Source organism: Oncorhynchus nerka, linkage group LG13 (genome assembly GCF_034236695.1).
Source record: "Oncorhynchus nerka isolate Pitt River linkage group LG13, Oner_Uvic_2.0, whole genome shotgun sequence".
NCBI lineage: Eukaryota > Metazoa > Chordata > Actinopteri > Salmoniformes > Salmonidae > Oncorhynchus > Oncorhynchus nerka.
Window position 1 is genome coordinate 79,550,362 of NC_088408.1, and position 19,471 is coordinate 79,569,832.

Here is a 19,471-nt window from a genome sequence, read left to right on the forward strand (position 1 = left end):
GCGGAAGGCATGGCCAGCCGTTGAGAAATGCTTGTTGAAGTTTTCGATAATCATGGATTTGTCAGTGGTGACCGTGTTCCCTAGCCTCAGTGCAGTGGGCAGCTGGGAGGAGGTGCTCTTGTTCTCCATGGACTTCACAGTGTCCCAGAACTTTTGGAGTTGGAGCTACAGGATGCAAACTTCTGCCTGAAGAAGCTGGCCTTAGCTTTCCTGACTGACTGCGTGTATTGGTTCCTGACTTCCCTGAACAGTTGCATATCGCGGGGACTGTTCGATGCTATTGCAGTCCGCCACAGGATGTTTTTGTGCTGGTCGAGGGCAGTCAGGTCTGGAGTGAACCAAGGGCTGTATCTGTTCTTAGTTCTGCATTTTTGAACGGAGCATGCTTATCTAAAATGGTGAGGAAGTTACTCTTAAAGAATGACCAGGCATCCTCAACTGACGGGATGAGGTCAATGTCCTTCCAGGATACCCGGGCCAGGTCGATTAGAAAGGCCTGCTCACAGAAGTGTTTTAGGGAGCGTTTGACAGTGATGAGGGGTGGTCGTTTGACTGCGGCACCGTAGCGGATACAGGCAATGAGGCAGTGGTCGCTGAGATCCTGGTTGAAGACAGCGGAGGTGTATTTGGAGGGCCAGTTGGTCAGGATGACGTCTATGAGGGTGCCCTTGCTTACAGAGTTAGGGTTGTACCTGGTGGGTTCCTTGATGATTTGTGTGAGATTGAGGGCATCTAGCTTAGATTGTAGGACTGCCGGGGTGTTAAGCATATCCCAGTTTAGGTCACCTAACAGAACAAACTCTGAAGCTAGATGGGGGGCAATCAGTTCACAAATGGTGTCCAGGGCACAACTGGGAGCTGAGGGGGGTCGGTAGCAGGCGGCAACAGTGAGAGACTTATTTCTGGAGAGAGTAATTTTCAGAATTAGTAGTTCGAACTGTTTGGGTATGGACCTGGAAAGTATGACATTACTTTGCAGGCTATCTCTGCAGTAGACTGCAACTCCTCCCCCTTTGGCAGTTCTATCTTGACGGAAGATATTATAGTTGGGTATGGAAATCTCTGAATTTTTGGTGGCCTTCCTGAGCCAGGATTCAGACATGGCAAGAACATCAGGGTTAGCAGAGTGTGCTAAAGCAGTGAGTAAAACAAACTTAGGGATGAGGAAGGCATCCGACTCTCTGTTATATGAAAGATGAGGAAGGCATCCGACTCTCTGTTGTATGAAGGATGAGGAAGGCATCCGACTCTCTGTTGTATGAAGGATGAGGAAGGCATCCAACTCTCCTATCCTCTCCTCACGCAGCCACACGCATGCACATCTCGTACTCTTTCGTCCATGCATGATGGATTATAATGGGCTGAGGATCAGCGGCTCGTAGCTCGGGGGCTCCCAGTCGCCAGCGCAGGGGCAGCCCTCGATGGGCCCCTCTGTTATTAAAAGTTGGGGTCAGAGAGGAGAGGCAGCCAGAGACTGATTAATGGAATCGCAAGTAAATACTTAATGAAAGTGATTAGCTGTTGATTTAGAAAGAACTCTCTTCAACTCCAGAGACTCTATTGCTGGCAGCAGACGCTGTTTCCTGTTCTGCCTTGTTGTTGTCTTGGCTCTCAGGTTTAGTTGTTTCAATGCAAGCCTTTGACAGTGTTGTTCCAAAATCGATCACCAAAATGGTTCATACAATGATGCACTTTTTCCCCTGTTGTTTTGTGTACTAAGAGAGAGCGAGAGAGAGAACCTTGTGTCAACACAATGTCCACAGTTGGTTACTGGACTCCACAGAGTAGACAGGCAGGTTTGTACTGGCTGTCTGATTGGTTGGAGTAAGGTGGAGGAGACCCATCCTGATCCTGCTGTTGACTGGTGTATTTGAGCATTTTCCAAAGAGCTCCCCTCTCTAATGATTAATTAATACAGATTGTTTGAACTGTGTTGTCATGGTCAAGTGTATGTTTGGTGAATTGTCAATGAAGATGTTCATGTTATCGTCACATGCTGTGCTACAGTCACTGTGCATCAGTAAGGACATGGTTTTTGGAAAAACCAGTCTGCTTTTTCCCCAAGACTGTATACTGTATTTCAAATGGGCTTTTTACATTTACATTTAATTTACATTTAAGTCATTTAGCAGACGCTCTTATCCAGAGCGACTTACAAATTGGTGCATTCACCTTATGACATCCAGTGGAACAGCCACTTTACAATAGTGCATCTAAATCTTTTAAGGGGGGGGGGGGGAGGTGAGAAGGATTACTTTTCCCCTCACTCATTGTGATCAAACACTTCTAAAGTGCTACTTTAGCATTTTTACATTGATGTCTTCTGAAGAATGTCAAGACAATGCAGTCAGACACTGTATATTGTGTTCCTTGATGGAATCATCAACAGGAAACCACTGACACGAAGTCTTTCAATCCTCATTCACTCACATCAAGTGACCAGTGACACACTTAAACCAAGACTGGGCTCCAAACGATACCCTATTCCCTATATAGTACACTGCGTTAAAAAAATATATCTATATACAGTGGGGCAAAAAAGTATTTAGTCAGTCACCAATTGTGCAAGTTCTCCCACTTAAAAAGATGAGAGAGGCCTGTAATTTTCATCATAGGTACACTTCAACTATGACAGAATTTATTTGCAAATTATGGTGGAAAATAAGTATTTGGTCAATAACAAAAGTTTATCTCAGTACTTTGTTATATACCCTTTGTTGGCAATGACAGAGGTCAAACGTTTTCTGTAAGTCTTCACAAGGTTTTCACACACTTTTGCTGGTATTTTGGCCCATTCCTCCATGCAGATCTCCTCTAGAGCAGTGATGTTTTGGGGCTGTTGCTGGGCAACACGGACTTTCAACCCCCTCCAAAGATTTTCTATGGGGTTGAGATCTGGAGACTGGCTAGGCCACTCCAGGACCTTGAAATGCTTCTTACGAAGCCTCTCCTTCGTTGCCCGGGCGGTGTGTTTGGGATCATTGTCATGCTGAAAGACCCAGCCACGTTTCATCTTCAATGCCCTTGCTGATGGAAGGAGGTTTTCACTCAAAATCTCACGATACATGGCCCCATTCATTCTTTCCTTTACACGGATCAGTCATCCTGGTCTCTGCAGAAAAACAGCCCCCAAGCATGATGTTTCCACCCCCATGCTTCACAGTAGGTATGGTGTTCTTTGGATGCAACTCAGCATTCTTTGTCCTCCAAACATGACAAGTTGAGTTTTCACCAAAAAGTTATATTTTGGTTTCATCTGACCATATGACATTCTCCCAATCTTCTTCTAGATCATCCAAATGCTCTCTAGCAAACTTCAGACGGGCCTGGACATGTACTGGCTTAAGCAGGGGGACACGTCTGGCACTGCAGGATTTGAGTCCCTGGCGGCGTAGTGTGTTACTGATGGTAGGCTTTGTTACTTTGGTCCCAGCTCTCTGCAGGTCATTCACTAGGTCCCCAAGTGTGGTTCTGGGATTTTTGCTTACCGTTCTTGTGATCATTTTGACCCCATGGGGAGAGATCTTGCGTGGAGCCCCAGATCGAGGGAGATTATCAGTGGTCTTGTATGTCTTCCATTTCCTAATAATTTCTCCCACAGTTGATTTCTTCAAACCAAGCTGCTTACCTATTGCAGATTCAGTCTTCCCAGCCTGGTGCAGGTCTACAATTTTGTTTCTGGTGTCCTTTGACAGCTCTTTGGTCTTGGCCATAGTGGAGTTTGGAGTGTGACTGTTTGAGGTTGTGGACAGGTGTCTTTTATACTGATAACAAGTTCAAACAGGTGCCATTAATACAGGTAACGAGTGGAGGACAGGGGAACCTCTTAAAGAAGAAGTTACATGTCTGTGAGAGCCAGAAATCTTGCTTGTTTGTAGGTGACCAAATACTTATTTTCCACCATAATTCGCAAATAAATAAATTAAAAATCCTACAATGTGATTTTCTGGATTTTTTTTCTAATTTTGTCTGTCATAGTTGAAGTGTACCTATGATGATAATTACAGGCCTCTCTCATCTTTTTAAGTGGGAGAACTTGCACAATTGGTGGCTGACTAAATACTTTTTTGCCCCACTGTATATATATATATATATAAAAAAATTCTCCTCATTTTACCCTTTTTCTCCCCAATTTTGTGGTATCCAATTGTAGTTAGTAATTACTATCTTGTCTCATCGCTACAACTCCCGTACGGGCTCGGGAGAGACGAAGGTCAAAAGCCATGCGTCCTCCGAAACACAACCCAACCAAGCCGGACTGCTTCTTAACACAGCGTACCTCCAACCCGGAAGCCAGCCGCAGCAATGTGTCGGAGGAAACACCGGGCACCTGGCTACCTTGGTTAGCGTGCACTGTGCCCGGCCCGCCACAGGAGTCGCTGGTGCGCGATGAGACAAGGATATCCCTACCGGCCAACCCGGACGACACTAGGCCTATTGTGCGTCGCCCCACGGACCTCACGGTCGCAGCCGGCTGCGACAGAGCCTGGGCGCGAACCCAGAGTCTCTGGTGGCATAGCTAGCGCTGCGATGCAGTGCCGTAGACCACTGTGCCACCCGGGAGGCAGTACACTACTTTTGACCAGAGCCTTATGGGCCCTTGACAAAAGTAGTGCACTATGTAGGGAATAGGGTTCCATTTGTGTCCCATCCCAGGTCTGTTTTCTTACTGTGTTATGGAGGAGTGAAAGGTCAAGTGGTGAATGGTGGTGGCACTCTATAGAGACTTGTTCTGGTTAGTATTCAGACAGTATAGCCAGTGAGCTAGAGATGGGATGGGGTACACTACCAACTACCCCTGTCCTGTGCAAATGTTGTGAGGTTCCTTAGAGGAACGGTGCATCCTTTGATTTCAGTGCTGTCTGTGGGTGAGATGTATGGACCTCAGCCTGGCCCCGGGATGGCACTACACCACACTGCTTTCCACACACACACACACACACACACACACAGGCACGCACGCACACACAGACACACACGCTCGCACCCTCACACCCTCATTGGCCCTGCAACACCACAATTGACACAAAGGCACAGTGCTATAGCGACGGCAGGCATGCTGGCAGATATATCCCTCACTGGCCTCTCGTAAATCACCTGCAGTCTAACAATGAGCCTCAGTCCACCACTCCTCCTCCTCCTCCTCCCTTCTTCCCCTCCACCCCTCTCCCTCCGTTCTCCTCCGTGTCATTAGGAAAATTTGAGCTTCCCGTAAATGTGTAATCACCTCTCTGTGAAAAGGCGGCGTTGTGGATTTTTTTCTTGCCCGCACCATTGTGTCCCAAATGAACCCTATTCCCTATATAGTGCACTACTTTTGACGAGAGACATAGGCCCTGGTCAAAGGTAGTGCACTATAAAGGGAATAGGGTGCCATTTGGAACACATACACTTGTTCTGTATGTGGCCCCCTTCCTCTCGGGCTCTTTTCTCTTTCTCTAGCTAGTCTACATAGCTAGACTATATTGTATGGATCTCTGTGTGTAGAAGGACATTCCAATTCCATTGGTTAGATCAGTGGTTCCCAAACTTTTTATAGTCCCGTACCCCTTCAAACATTTAACCTCCAGCTCCGTAACCCCTCTAGCACCAGGCTCAGCACATTTACATTACATTTACATTTAAGTCATTTAGCAGACGCTCTTATCCAGAGCGACTTACAAATTGGTGCATTCACCTTATGACATCCAGTGGAACAGTAGTGCATCTAAATCTTTTAAGGGGGGGGGGGGGGTGAGAGGGATTACTTTATCCTATCCTAGGTATTCCTTAAAGAGGTGGGGTTTCAGGTGTCTCCGGAAGGTGGTGATTGACTCCGCTGTCCTGGCGTCGTGAGGGAGTTTGTTCCACCATTGGGGGGAACACTCTCAAATGTTGTTTTTTGCCATCAGTGTAAGCCTGCTACAAACACTCACTATACGATACGATACACTCACTATACGATACGATATTTATTAAACATAAGTGTGAGTTTTTGTCACAACCTGGCTCGTGGGACGAGCTCTTATAGGACCAGGGCACAAATAATAATATAATAATAATCAATATTTTGCTCTTTATTTAGCCATCTTACATATAAAACCTTATTTGTTCATAACATTTTTTAAATAACTCACCACAGGTTAATGAGAAGGGTGTGCTTGAAAGGATGCATATAACTGCAATGTTGGGTTGTATTGGAGAGAGTCTCAGTCTTAAATCGTTTTCCACACACAGTATGTGCCTGTGTTTAGTTTTCATGCTAGTGAGGGCCGAGAATCCACTCTCACATAGGTACGTGGTTGCAAAGGGCATCAGTGTCTTAACAGCGTGATTTGCCAAGGCAAGAAACTCTGAGCGCAGCCCAATCCAGAAATCTAGCAGTGACTTCTGATTAAATTCAATTTTCACAGAACCACTTGTTGCAATTTTGATGAGGCTCTCTTGTTCAGATATCGGTAAGTGGACTGGAGGCAGGGCATGAAAGGGATAATGAATCTAGTTGTTTTGTCGTCTGTTTTGGGAAAGTACCTGCATAATTGCGCACCCAGTTCACTCAGCTGCTTCTCCATATCACATTTGACATTGTCAGTAAGCTTGAGTTCATTTGTACACAATGTCCTTGTTAATGCAGACCGAAATGAGCTCCAACTTCTTAATCAGAGCCTCAGTTTTGTCCCGGTTTCCAGTGGTTTGAAGAAGAGGATGTCTTCCTTAATTGACCCCCCTTAAACGTAACGGACGTATACCAGAAGCTGTGCCAGGCCCGCCATCTCTGTTGACTCACCCAGCTGTAACGCATATAATTCACCGCCTTGTATGTGATGCAGTAATTGTTTCAAAACATCTCCTGCCATGTCACTGATTCTTCGTGAAACAGTGTTGTTTGATGAAGTCATTGTCTGTATAGTGTTTTGGGCCTTTCCCCCAATAATGTCAGGAAGAATTAAGTCCACCACAATAGTATGGGGCTTGCCTGTCCTAGCCATTCGGTAGCTCACCATATAAGACACTTCTAGACCCTCAAACAGATTAAGGAAAGAAATTCCACAAATGAACTTTTAAGGCGGCACACCTGTTAATTGAAATGCATTCCAGGTGACTACCTCATGAAGCTGGTTGAGAAAATGCCAAGAGTGTTCAAAGCTGTCATCAAGGCAACGGGTGGCTATTTGAAGAGCTCAAATATAAAATATATTTTGATTTGTTTAATACTTTTTTGGTTACTCCATGATTCCAAATGTGTTTGTTCATAGTTTTGATGTCTTCACTATTATTCTACAATGTAGAAAATAGTAAAAATAAAGAAAAACCTTGAATGAGTAGGTGTTCTAAAACTTTTGACCGGTAGTGTACAATGGTGTTTGTTCTTCATTGGTTGCACTTGTGGCAACAGGTCACAAATCTTGTTGCTGTGATGGCACACTGGTATTTCACCCAGTAGATATGGGAGTTTATCAACATTGGGTTTGTTTTCAAATTATTTGTGGATCTGTGTAATCGGAGGGAAATATCTGTCTCTAATATGGTCATACATTTGGCAGGAGGTTAGGAAGTGCAGCTCAGTTTCCACCTCATTTTGTGGGCAGTGTGCACATAGCCTGTCTTCTCTTGAGAGCCTCTCTCTAGGTGATGGCTTTGTTATGGAAGGTTTGGGAATCGGTTCCTTTTAGGTGGTTGTAGAATTTAACGGCTCTTTTTTAGATTTTGATCATTAGCGGGTATCGGCCTAATTCTGCTCTGCATGCATTATTTGGTGTTTTACGTTGTACACGGAGGATGTTTTTGCAGAATTCTGCATGCAGAGTCTCAATTTAGTGTTTGTCCCATTTTGTGAATTCTTGGATGGTGAGCGGACCCCAGACCTCACAACCATGAAGTGCAATGGGTTCTATAACTGATTCAAGTAATTTTAGTAATTGGTATGTCGAATTTGATGTTCCTTTTGATGGCATAGAAGGCACTTCTTGCCTTGTCTCTCAGATCGTTCAGAGCTTTGTGGAAGTTGGTGCTGATGTTTAGGCCAAGGTATGTATGTGCTCCAGGGCAATGGTGTCTAGATGGAATTTGTATTTGTGGTCCTGGCAACTGGACCTTTTTTGGAACACCATTATTTTGCTCTTACTGAGATTTACTGTCAGGACCCAGGTCTGGCAGAATTTGTGCAGAAGATCTAGGTAGTGCTGTAGGCCCTCCTTGGTTGGTGACAGAAGCACCAGATCATCAGCAAATAATAGACATTTGACTTCAGATTCTAGTAGGGTAGGCCGGGTGCTGCAGACTGTTCTAATGCCCTTGCCAATTTGTTGATATTGTTTGTCAATTAGGTTGTGCAGGGTGAATATATGGTCTGTCGTACGATAATTTGGTAAAACGCCAATTTGACATTTGCTCAGTACATTGTTTTCACTGAGGAAATGTACAAGTCTGCTGTTAATGATAATGCAGAGGATTTTCCCAAGGTTGCTGTTGACGCATATCCCACTCTCTCTCCTTTACTAGAGCCAGTGCCACTCCAGGAATGTGACCTTCTGCCTCACAGACTAGTTGCGTATATAACCAAACAAGGCCGGACCTTGACCCCCCTCCCCTGATTGGAAGGCTAAATTGAAAACAGTTAGAATGCTTCATGTGCTTTGTAGTTTAGAGGTTTTTGGCTGTTCAAAGCCTTGATTTAATTATGCTAATACGTTTCAGGTACTGGTGCGACATTTTTACTACATGAGTTACAAGCATGTAAATGGCACAGCAAACCAGTACCAGACGTTTTATTCCGACAATATTTTGCGTTCAAGATGTACACATTGAAGACATGTTGGTGTCTGCCTTGCTTTAAACCTTGAGATTATCCTTTACACCAGTACACATTTGTCAGACAAGCACACCTGATTCAACTTGTTAACGAATCACCAGGACCTGAATGAGTTGTATCATGTATGTTTGCCCAGGACTACAACAAACATGTTCTGTTGGGGGTACTCAAGGACTGAAGTTGGGAACCACTGCTCTTCACTTTATGAACGCTTAGTCTACCAATATGGTCGTGGCTTGGCCAGAGGTGCAGTGAGGGACCCCGGCTCTGCCATCTGCCAACCTGCCAGCAGCACATAGACTGGCAGTGAGTGGATTCACAGTGACAGCAGCTTATGTGTACCAGGCGCTCTGTAGGCATACCTGTCACATCAGTCATGTAGCCCTGTCATGGTAACCACATTGCATGCACCATTTCTACCCATCCAGAAGGTCTGGGACTGGGGCTGGTGTGGGTCTGAGTGACAGAGAGCAAGTTATGCACTGCTTTTGGCCAGCAGCAGACCCAGGGCCTATTGAAGTCTCATGAAGTCATTACAGCAGGGCAGAGTGGCAGAAGTGAGGTCTGGAATGCGGACTGTCTCACACTCTATGTGTCTGAGTGCAGCTTTGGAAATGATTATTGCCAGAGGAGGAATGTGTCAGAGAATAAGAGCTACTACTGTTGTCTTTCTCTACCAGTGCCTCATTTAACCAGACCTGGGCAGTCTGGGGGCTCCAGCACCGACACACACAATCATAGAACGAAAGGGGGGGGGGGGTGAAACGGTTTGTGAAATTGAGTAGGGAAAAGGGATTTGTTGGGAAGTGTTGATTGCTTTGGCATGTTCAGGGGAATGGCGGACGTTTTACGCTATTTTGTGTATTTTTTAAATATTTGTAAAACTTTGGTACATAATGCTTCCGCCATCGTTTCCTACAGTGCGTTCGGAAAGTATTTAGCCCCCTTGACTTTTTCTACATTTTGTTAAGTTACAGCCTTTTCCCCCTCATCAATCTATACAATACCCCCTAAATGACAAAGCAAAAACCGTTTTTTAGACATTTTTATTTTTGAAGACATTTACATAAGTAGTCAGACCCTTTACTCAGTACTTTGTTGAAGTACCTTTGGCAGTGATTTAAGCTTGGCACACCTGTATTTGGGGAGTTTCTCCCATTCTTCTCTGCAGATTCTCTCAATCTTAACGGGACATTAAGAACTGTAATATACTCTGCTTCTCAGAGTCATGGCTGAACAAGGGCATAGATAATATACCTCTAGCTGGTTTTTCTATGCATCGGCAGGACAGAACGGCAGAGTCCGGTTGGGGGGTGGTGTGTCTCTTTTATTAACAACAGCTGGTGAGCGATTTCTAATATTAAGGAAGTCTTGAGGTTCTGCTCGCCTGAGTTAGAATACCTCATGATAAGCTGTATACCATACTATTTACCTAGGCCATATTCAGCTGTCTATTTACCACCACATTGACCCCCCATTATGATTTATTTATCGTAATTGTCCCTTGCACTGGGTCATTGCAAACTCACTAGACACACACTCACACATACTACACTGACACTCCAACACACACACACACACAGTCTTGTCTAACTAACCTTGTGGGGACACACAATTCAGTCCCATTCAAAATCCTATTTTCCCTAACCCATAACACTAAACCTAACCCTTATCCATAACCCGAAAGCCTAAACTTAATCCTAAACCTAACCCTAGTTCCTAATCCTAAAACGAACTCTCGCTCCTAACCCTAAACCTAATTCTAACCTTAACCCTAAACCCCCTAGAAATATCATTTGACCTTGTAGGGACTAACAAAATGTCCCCAATTGGTCCCCACAAGTATAGTTAAACACATCCACATATGCTCACACACACAAAATACACACAGACATGCAAATTGAAGCCACACACACACACACACACACATACACACACACACACACACACACACACACACACACACACACACACACACACACACACACACACACACACACTCTTCACATACACTGCTGCTATTCTGTGCATGATATATGCTGACTGCCTAGTCACTTTTACCCCTCCTCACATGTACAGTACATACTGTATTACCTGAACTACCTCGTACCCCTGTGTATTGACTTGTTACTGGTACTACTTGTACTTAGCCTTTTTGTTGTGTTACTATTTCCTTTTATTTAAAAAAGATTTGTCTTACTTTTTAACTCTTTTTTAAATGTATTTTTAAATTTTATTTAACTAGGCAAGTCTTAAGAACAAATTGTTATTTACAACGATGGCCTACAAAAAGGCAAAATACCTCCTGTGGGGATGGGGGCTGGGATTTTTCTATTTTTTATTTTTTAAATATGACAAAACACACATCACAACAAGAGAGACAAAACAACACTACAAGAGTGTTAAGAGATACCTAAGACGACAACACAGCATGGCAGTAACACATCACAACACAACATGGTAGCAACACATCATAACACAGCATGGCAGTAACACAACATGACAACAACATGGTAGCAACACAACATGACAACACAGCATGGCAGTAACACATCATAACACAGCATGGCAGTAACACAACATGACAACAACATGGTAGCAACACAACATGACAACACAGCATGGCAGTAACACATCATAACACAGCATGGCAGTAACACATCATAACACAGCATGGCAGTAACACATCCTAACACAACATGGCAGTAACACATCATAACACAGCATGGCAGTAACACATCATAACACAGCATGGTAGCAACACATCATAACACAGCATGGCAGCAACACAACATGACAACAACATGGTAGCAACACAACATGACAACAACATGGTAGCAACACAACATGACAACAACATGGTAGCAACACAACATGACAACACCGCATGGCAGTAACACATCATAACACAGCATGGTAGAAACACATCATGAAAACACAGCATGGCAGTAACACATCATAACACAGCATGGCAGTAACACATCATAACACAGCATGGCAGTAACACAACATGACAACAACATAGTAGCAACACAACATGACAACAACATGGTAGCAACACAACATGACAACAACATGGTAGCAACACAACATGACAACACTGCATGGCAGTAACACATCATAACACAGCATGGTAGAAACACATCATAACACAGCATGGCAGTAACACATCATGACAACAACATGGTAGCAACACAACATGACAACAACATGGTAGCAACACAACATGACAACAACATGGTAGCAACACAACATAACAACAACATGGTAGCAACACAACATGACAACACAGCATGGCAGTAACACAACATGACAACACAGCATGGCAGTAACACATCATAACACAGCATGGCAGTAACACATCATAACACAGCATGGCAGTAACACATCATAACACAGCATGGCAGTAACACATCATAACACAGCATGGCAGTAACACAACATGACAACAACATGATAGCAACACAACATGGCAGCATCACAACATGGTAGCAGCAGAAAACAGGGTACCAACATTGTTGGGCACATACAACAGCACAAAGGGCAAGAAGGAAGAGACAACAATACATCATGCAAAGCAGCCACAACTGTCAGTAAGAGTGTCCATGAGTCTTTGCATGAAGAGATTGAGATAAACTGTCCAGTTTGAGTGTTTGTTGCAGCTCATTCCAGTCGCTAGCTGCAGCGAACTGAAAAGACGAGCGACCCAGGGATGTGTTTCTTTGGGGACCTTCAACAGAATGTGACTGGCAGAATGGGTGTTGTATGTGGAGGATGAGGGCTGCAGTAGATATCTGAGATAGGGGGGAGTGAGGCCTAAGAGGCTTTTATAAATAAGCAACAACCAGTGGGTCTTGCCACGGGTATACAGAGATGACCAGATTACAGAGAAGTATAGAGTGCAGTGATGTGTCCTATAGGAGCATTGGTGTCAAATCTGATGGCCGAATGGTAAAGAACCTCTAGCCGCTCGAGAGCACCCTCGCCTGCCGATCTATAAATTACGTCTCCAATTCTGCATTGTTGGGAAAAGGCTCTTAGGGAAGCATTTCACTGTATAGTCCACAGCTGTTGTATTTGGCACATGTGACCAATAACATTTGATTTAATTTAATTTCTGTAAGTGCCAAAATTATTTTATTCAAGTATTGAGGTGTTTAATTGATGACTTTTAAGGAGGAGTAGCATTCTGAGATGGTATAGGCATCCTACGCTACACTTACCCTTTTCTTAGCCTTCCAATCACTGGCAGGCTTGTATGTTATTATTTCACTGAATAGGGAGAGAAAATTCCCTTTGTTGCACAAATGGAAAGACAACATAATAATCCTCCATATTGCTGAGTTGACATTTTGTTGGAAATAATTGCATACTGTTGAAAGTCATAAGATTCCGCTTTTGCAGGCTCTGCTACTGTTCCAACCTCAATGATAGACCTGCATACATTTACCAGAAGGAGATGGTGTCTCGAAGCTTGTCAACTGATTTAGCTAGTTCCTCTCTCTCTCTTTCGCTCGTTCTCGTTGTCTCGCTGTCTCTCTTTCTGTCCCCCTTTCCCTCTCACCACTCTTCTCTTCTCTCTCTCCCGCTCCTCCTCTCCCTCTCACCACTCTTCTCTTCTCTCTCTCCCGCTCCTCCTCTCCCTCTCACCACTCTTCTCTTTTCTCTCTCCCGCGCCTCCTCTCCCTCTCACCACTCTTCTCTTCTCTTCTCTCTCTCCCACTCCTCCTCTCCCTCTCACCACTCTTCTCTTCTCTCTCTCCCGCTCCTCCTCTCCCTCTCACCACTCTTCTCTTCTCTCTCTCCCGCGCCTCCTCTCCCTCTCACCACTCTTCTCTTCTCTCTCTCCCACTCCTCCTCACCCTCTCACCACTCTTCTCTTCTCTCTCCCCGCTCCTCCTCTCCCTCTCACCACTCTTCTCTTCTCTCTCTCCCGCTCCTCCTCTCCCTCTCACCACTCTTCTTCTCTCTCTCTCCCGCGCCTCCTCTCCCCTCTCACCACTCTTTCTTCTCTCTCTCTCCCACTCCTCCTCACCCTCTCACCACTCTTCTCTTCTCTCTCTCCCGCTCCTCCCTCCCCTCTCACCACTCTTCTCTTCTCTCTCTCCCGCGCCTCCTCTCCCTCTCACCACTCTTCTCTTCTCTCTCTCCCACTCCTCCTCTCCCTCTCACCACTCTTCTCTTCTCTCTCTCCCGCTCCTCCTCTCCCTCTCACCACTCTTCTCTTCTCTCTCTCCCGCGCCTCCTCTCCCTCTCACCACTCTTCTCTTTTCTCTCTCCCGCGCCTCCTCTCCCTCTCACCACTCTTCTCTTCTCTCTCTCCCACTCCTCCTCTCCCTCTCACCACTCTTCTCTTCTCTCTCTCCCGCTCCTCCTCTCCCTCTCACCACTCTTCTCTTCTCTCTCTCCCACTCCTCCTCCTCCTTTTCTCACATCTTGAAGAGGGAAGCAGAAAACATGATTTTACCAGATGCAGCTTCATCTGAGGTGTCTGTCAGTGCGAGGCATGTTGCAGTACATTAACCTTTTCTCCATCTGTTCCGAGCCAAATACAGGCAGACAGGCAGACAGGCAGACAGGCAAGAAAATGACTAATTGGGTTTGATTACCTGCGATGGATTATTTACAATATGTTTATAACGCGCTGCTCGGTGTTGCAGAAAGCAGAAAGCCTAGCACCGTGTCATGGGTTATATGAGAGTATTATAAAGGCTATGTTGTCGGTAAATAATTAAGTGTGTAATTTGAAGATCATAAAATGCCGGGGTGCAGACTGCAGTTTTATGTAAAATAGTCTCTCTTGGAGACTAACTCAAGTAGTTGTTTTCCACAGAGAAGTGAACTAATATAATACTATGCACAGCTAGGGAATGCAAACCTCAGCCATTTCCCTTTCTTCTGAGGATTTGGGCCTTTCTTGTGTTAGGTCCTTTTTCCAAAGTGTAGTCAAGCCTTCACAAAGTTGTGTCCTATAAAGAAAGGTCGCCTTGCTTGAGATCCTGTCTGAGTCTTGGCCAAGTACATTTACATGATTAGATGAACATTCTTCCTCACTGTGGGTCACAGTATTATAGCTGAATTCTTTAAAGCCGGCAGTTTTCCCCCCTCATATCAAGTGCAGTAAGTGAAGGAAAGGGGACAAAGAGTTGGTGAGAAAGAGAGGCATAGAGGGGAAGGATGAAGAGGGAGAGAGAGTGTGTAAAAACTTGCAGTGTAGGTTGCCCTCCCCTCTTTTAGGGAAGCTGCAATTCAAAGAGCTTTATTGATATGGGAAATATGTTTACATTGCCAAAGCAAGTGAAATAAACTAAATAAATCAGAAATAAACAGTAAACATTACACTTCAAATGTTATATTATGGCTATGTACAGTGTTACAATGTGCAAAAGGGAAATTAAATCAACATAAATATGGGATGTATTTATAATGGTGTTTATGCTTCATTGGTTGCCCTTTTCTTGTGGCAACGGGTCACAAATCTTGTTGCTGTGATGGCACACTGTGGTATTTCACCTAATCGATATGGGAGTTTGTCAAAATTGGGTTTGTTTTCTAATTCTTTGTAGGTCTATGTAATCTGAGGGAAATATGTGTCTCCAATATGGTCATACATTTGGCAGGAGGTTAGGAAGTGCAGCTCAGTTTTCACCTCATTTTGTGGGCAGTGTGCACATAGCCTGTCTTCTCTTGAGAGCCAGGTCTGCCTACGGCAGTGGCAGTCGGTGTCTTTTAAGATTAGGGAGGATTTTACTTTTTTTATGAGCATTGCCTTATTTCTGTTACAGCATATTGGATGACTGTCATTCATATTTCATTCACCCAGTTCAATGTAACATCGATATGTTTAGGCTACTACATTATACTATAATTAAGGAATAAGACTCCTCGGGGGTTTGTGATATATGGCCAATATACCACGGCTAAGGGCTGTGTCCTAGCACTCTGCGTTGTGTCGTGCCTAAGAACAGCCCTTAGCTGTGATATATTGGCCATATATCACAAACTCCCGAGGAGCCTTATTGCTATTATAAACTGGTTACCAACGTATTTAGAGCAGTAAAGATAAATATTTTGTCATACCCATGGTATACAGTCTGATATACCACAGCTTTCAGCCAATCAGCATTCAGGGATTAAACCACCCAGTGAATATGCCCATGATCACCCGCAAACACAGTTCACTTTCGTAACAGCCACATACTGTACGAACAGCATGATGACTTTACTTGTTGTATAATTCCTTCTCGCATCTACGCACTCCCCTCCTTTCACCTCTTCACTTGTGGACTTTAGTGCACAACACAACAGATGTCTGTGACCAGGCGAAAAAACCTTTCCAAGCCAAACCTCCATAACATAGCCGCTAACCGCTACACCCAGCCTACATCGTTGTTACGATATTAGCTAACGTTATCGTCAACATAGCTACTAGAGCTAATGTTACAATTATGCAGTACAGTGTACAGCAACCAGTTTAGCAGTTACACGGGCAATAAATGAGTAAAAACCAAAAGCTTACCCTGACTTGGAAGAGTTACACGGTTGGATAGCCATAGCCAGCTGGGTAACATAGCATCCCTCTTTGTTTGATCCGGGTGTTGAAGTAAACTAAACTAGCGAGCTGCATTCGTTAGCAAAGTAAGTGAAAGTGAAAAAAAATACAATGAAATCTAGCTCTCTCTCTCGCTCTCTTGCGTCTTAATTTTTGAAGAAATTAATTTGTTCAAAACTGTTCAACTGTTGTCGTTCTCTCTCTTTATGTCATCTACTCACTGCGTTTTATGCAGTGCCAGCTAGCTGTAGCTTATGCTTTCAGTACTATATTAATTCTCTTATCCTTGGATGGACAACATATCCTCTGGAAGTTGTCATAATTACTGTGTAAGTCTGTGGACGGGGGTGAGAACCATGAGCCTCCAAGGTTTTTTATTTAAGTCAAGTGTACCAAGAGGAGGACGGAAGCTAGCTGTCCTCCGGCTACACCATGGTGCTAACCCAGAGAGTGCTGTTGAGGCTACTGTAGACCTTCATTGTGAAACAGTGTGTTTCAATCAATTATTTGGTGAAGTGAATATATTTAGTATAGTTTTATCTGAAAAGTTTAGTACAGTTTTTATCTATTCACTGAGGAGTGTGGTCCTCCCCTTCTTCCTCTGAGGAGCATCCACTGGCCTATGGCAGCCTTTCTCAATAGCAAGGCTATGCTCACTGAGTCTGTACATAGTCAAAGCGTTCCTTAATTTTGGGTCAGTCATAGTGGTCAGGTATTTTGCCACTACGTACTCTCTGTTTAGGGCCAAATAGCATTCTAGTTTGAGTGTTTTTGTTAATATATTCCAAGTTGTCAAGTAATTCTCTTTTTGTTTTCTCACAATTCTGTTGGGTCTAATTGTGTTGCTCTCTTTGGGCTCTGTGGGGTCTGTTTGTGAACAGCGCCCCTGGACCAGCTTGCTGAGAGGACTCTTCTCGAGCTTCATCTCCCTGTAGATGATGTCTTTGTTATGGAAGGTTTGGGAATCGCATCCTTTTAGGTGGTTGTAGAATTTAATGGATCTTTTCTGGATTTTGATCATTAGCGGTATCGTTCTAATTCTGCTCTGCATGCATTATTTAGTGTTTTACATTGTACACAGAGGATGTTTTTGCAAAATTCTGCATGCAGAGGCTCAATTTGGTGTTCTATTTTGTGAATTTGTGGTTGGTAAGAGGACCCCAGACCTCACAACCATAAAGGGCACTGGGTTCTATAACTGATTCAAGTATTTTTTTGCCAGATCCTAGTTAGGATGTCGAATTTTATGTTCCTTTTGGTGGCGTAGAAGGCTCTCAGATTGTTCACAGCTTTGTGGAAGTTACCTGTGGTGGTGATGTTCAGGCCGAGTTAGGTACATTTTTTGTGCTCTAGGGCAACGGTGTCTAGATGAACTTTTTATTTGTGGACCTGGCAACTGGACATTTTTGGAACTCTCTCTCTCCCCCTTCCTTTGGTATGTTGGTGGGATGGGGTGGGGCCAGAGCTGGGCTCCCTGTACGTGTATGCTTCAGCTGCATCTGTCTGTCAGCCCCCCCCCCCCCCCCTGTTAGGGACTTCCTTTGCATAGATGCTGCATGAGGAGGAGAGAGGGAGGGAGAGGGTTGAAGCTGCTATACACTCACAACACAGGGCAACTGCTGCCTGTCTGGGAACTATTCACACACACACCCCTCCTCCTTCCCTCTTTTCTCTTAAATCCAGCGTTTTGTTCCCCTCTCTGGGTAACTTTTGTTGAGAGAGAGAGTGTTTGTGCGTGCTGTTTTGTTTTACTCCCCTCCTTCACTGGATTCGTACTACCGTCTTTGGTTTGTCCATGCGGCTGTAGTCTACTGTCCTGAACATTTCACTATCTCCACTGAGCAGAGGAGAGAGCAGGCATTTTTGCTCCCTCTCTGAGAGGACTTAAAGTGTGTGAGAGAGCGAGAGAGGGAGAGCACAAGCGACAGTGTGGGGAAAGGATGGCTGCCTGCCTCTGAGCTGCCTCTGCGCTTACGGAAATAAGAAACTAGAGACAAAAGAGGGAAAAATTTACTTTTCAGAAAGAAGGAAATTGTTTTCCTTTTTTGGAGGAGGTGAAAACAAAGGGATTTGAACAATGCCTGCTGAAGTGAAACAGGTTAGTATTGTGATTACCCGATTATCCCGGCTCTTTCCCTCAATCTTCAGTCTCTCTTTTTCCTCCTCCTCCATCTATTTCTCTCTACTTCTCCTGTGTTTTCCTTTTGTATATGCTCATTGTGCTTGATGGTAGAGGGTTAATGATGTTTCATGTTTGCTATGCTTTGCTTGTTGTCCTGGGAGGTCAAATTATACATCAGTGTTTTTGTCAGTTTCCCGCAAAACATCTTCAGTAACTGGAAATATATCCTATTTTTTGCATTCTTGTCCTTCAGGAGGAGTGTGGTGTATGCGTGTGTTTACTAGTCTCTAGTGCAGGGGTAGGCAATTACATTCAGCCGCAGGCCGATTTTTGTCGGGGCGAATGGTCAGGGGGCTGGAACATAATTAAAATAATTTGCACACAGCAAACTGACCACAACTAAGCCTAAAAAGAGACTATTTGAAAATAACAATAATTTCATACCTTGATTACATTGAGACACAATCTTTATTCGTGAGAATACTTAGGAAAATATTTTGTAAAGTGAGAATTTTGGGGGAGGAATTCCTGGTGATTAGTAAAAAAAGTGTGGGGTTCTTTACTTGCTAGTCCTATATAATTAACTATTTATTTACATTATTTGTAGCCTGTAGTGTACTCTGATAAGAGCATACAGATATCTATAGATTACTGTCTTGTAAGCATTCATGGGTATGATAAATGGGTAGTCTATCCACGTTGCCACAGACTGGAAGTTTGTCAGTAACATTCTGATTTCCAGATAATATACATGTCGAGTTCTGTTGATGACCCCAACAGTAGCCCTATGTAACATATTGGATCCCATTTAGGGTGACCAGTGGAAGTGATGTGCTGAAAGTTTCTCTGTAACGATTGGTTGTAAGAGTCAGGAAGACCACAAGACTGGATTTATAACCTCCCTGTAAGGGCCAATCGAAGCTGTGGTTGCTAGAGGACAACTATTTCAACCTTTTGTTTTTCTCAGGAGCACAGTTAGTCTACCAGAGGAATGTGCTTTTGTTTG

The 19,471-nt window shown here is 44.1% G+C and overlaps 1 protein-coding gene across 18 annotated transcripts in view; it reads left to right on the top strand.

Annotated features, from left to right (window-relative positions):
• The window catches only part of LOC115140228 (splicing regulator ARVCF-like), a 367,731-nt gene that overhangs the window by 183,774 nt on the left and 164,486 nt on the right, over positions 1 to 19,471 (top strand). Inside the window, exon 1 of one of the 18 annotated variants that reach the window (XM_065026748.1) lies at positions 17,956 to 18,441. The exons of the other annotated variants lie outside the window; for them this stretch is intronic. Coding sequence (XP_064882820.1) covers positions 18,421 to 18,441 — 21 coding nt within the window. The 5' untranslated portion in view covers positions 17,956 to 18,420. Of the gene's footprint in view, positions 1 to 17,955; positions 18,442 to 19,471 lie in introns of those variants that run through there. 18 annotated transcript variants of the gene reach the window in all.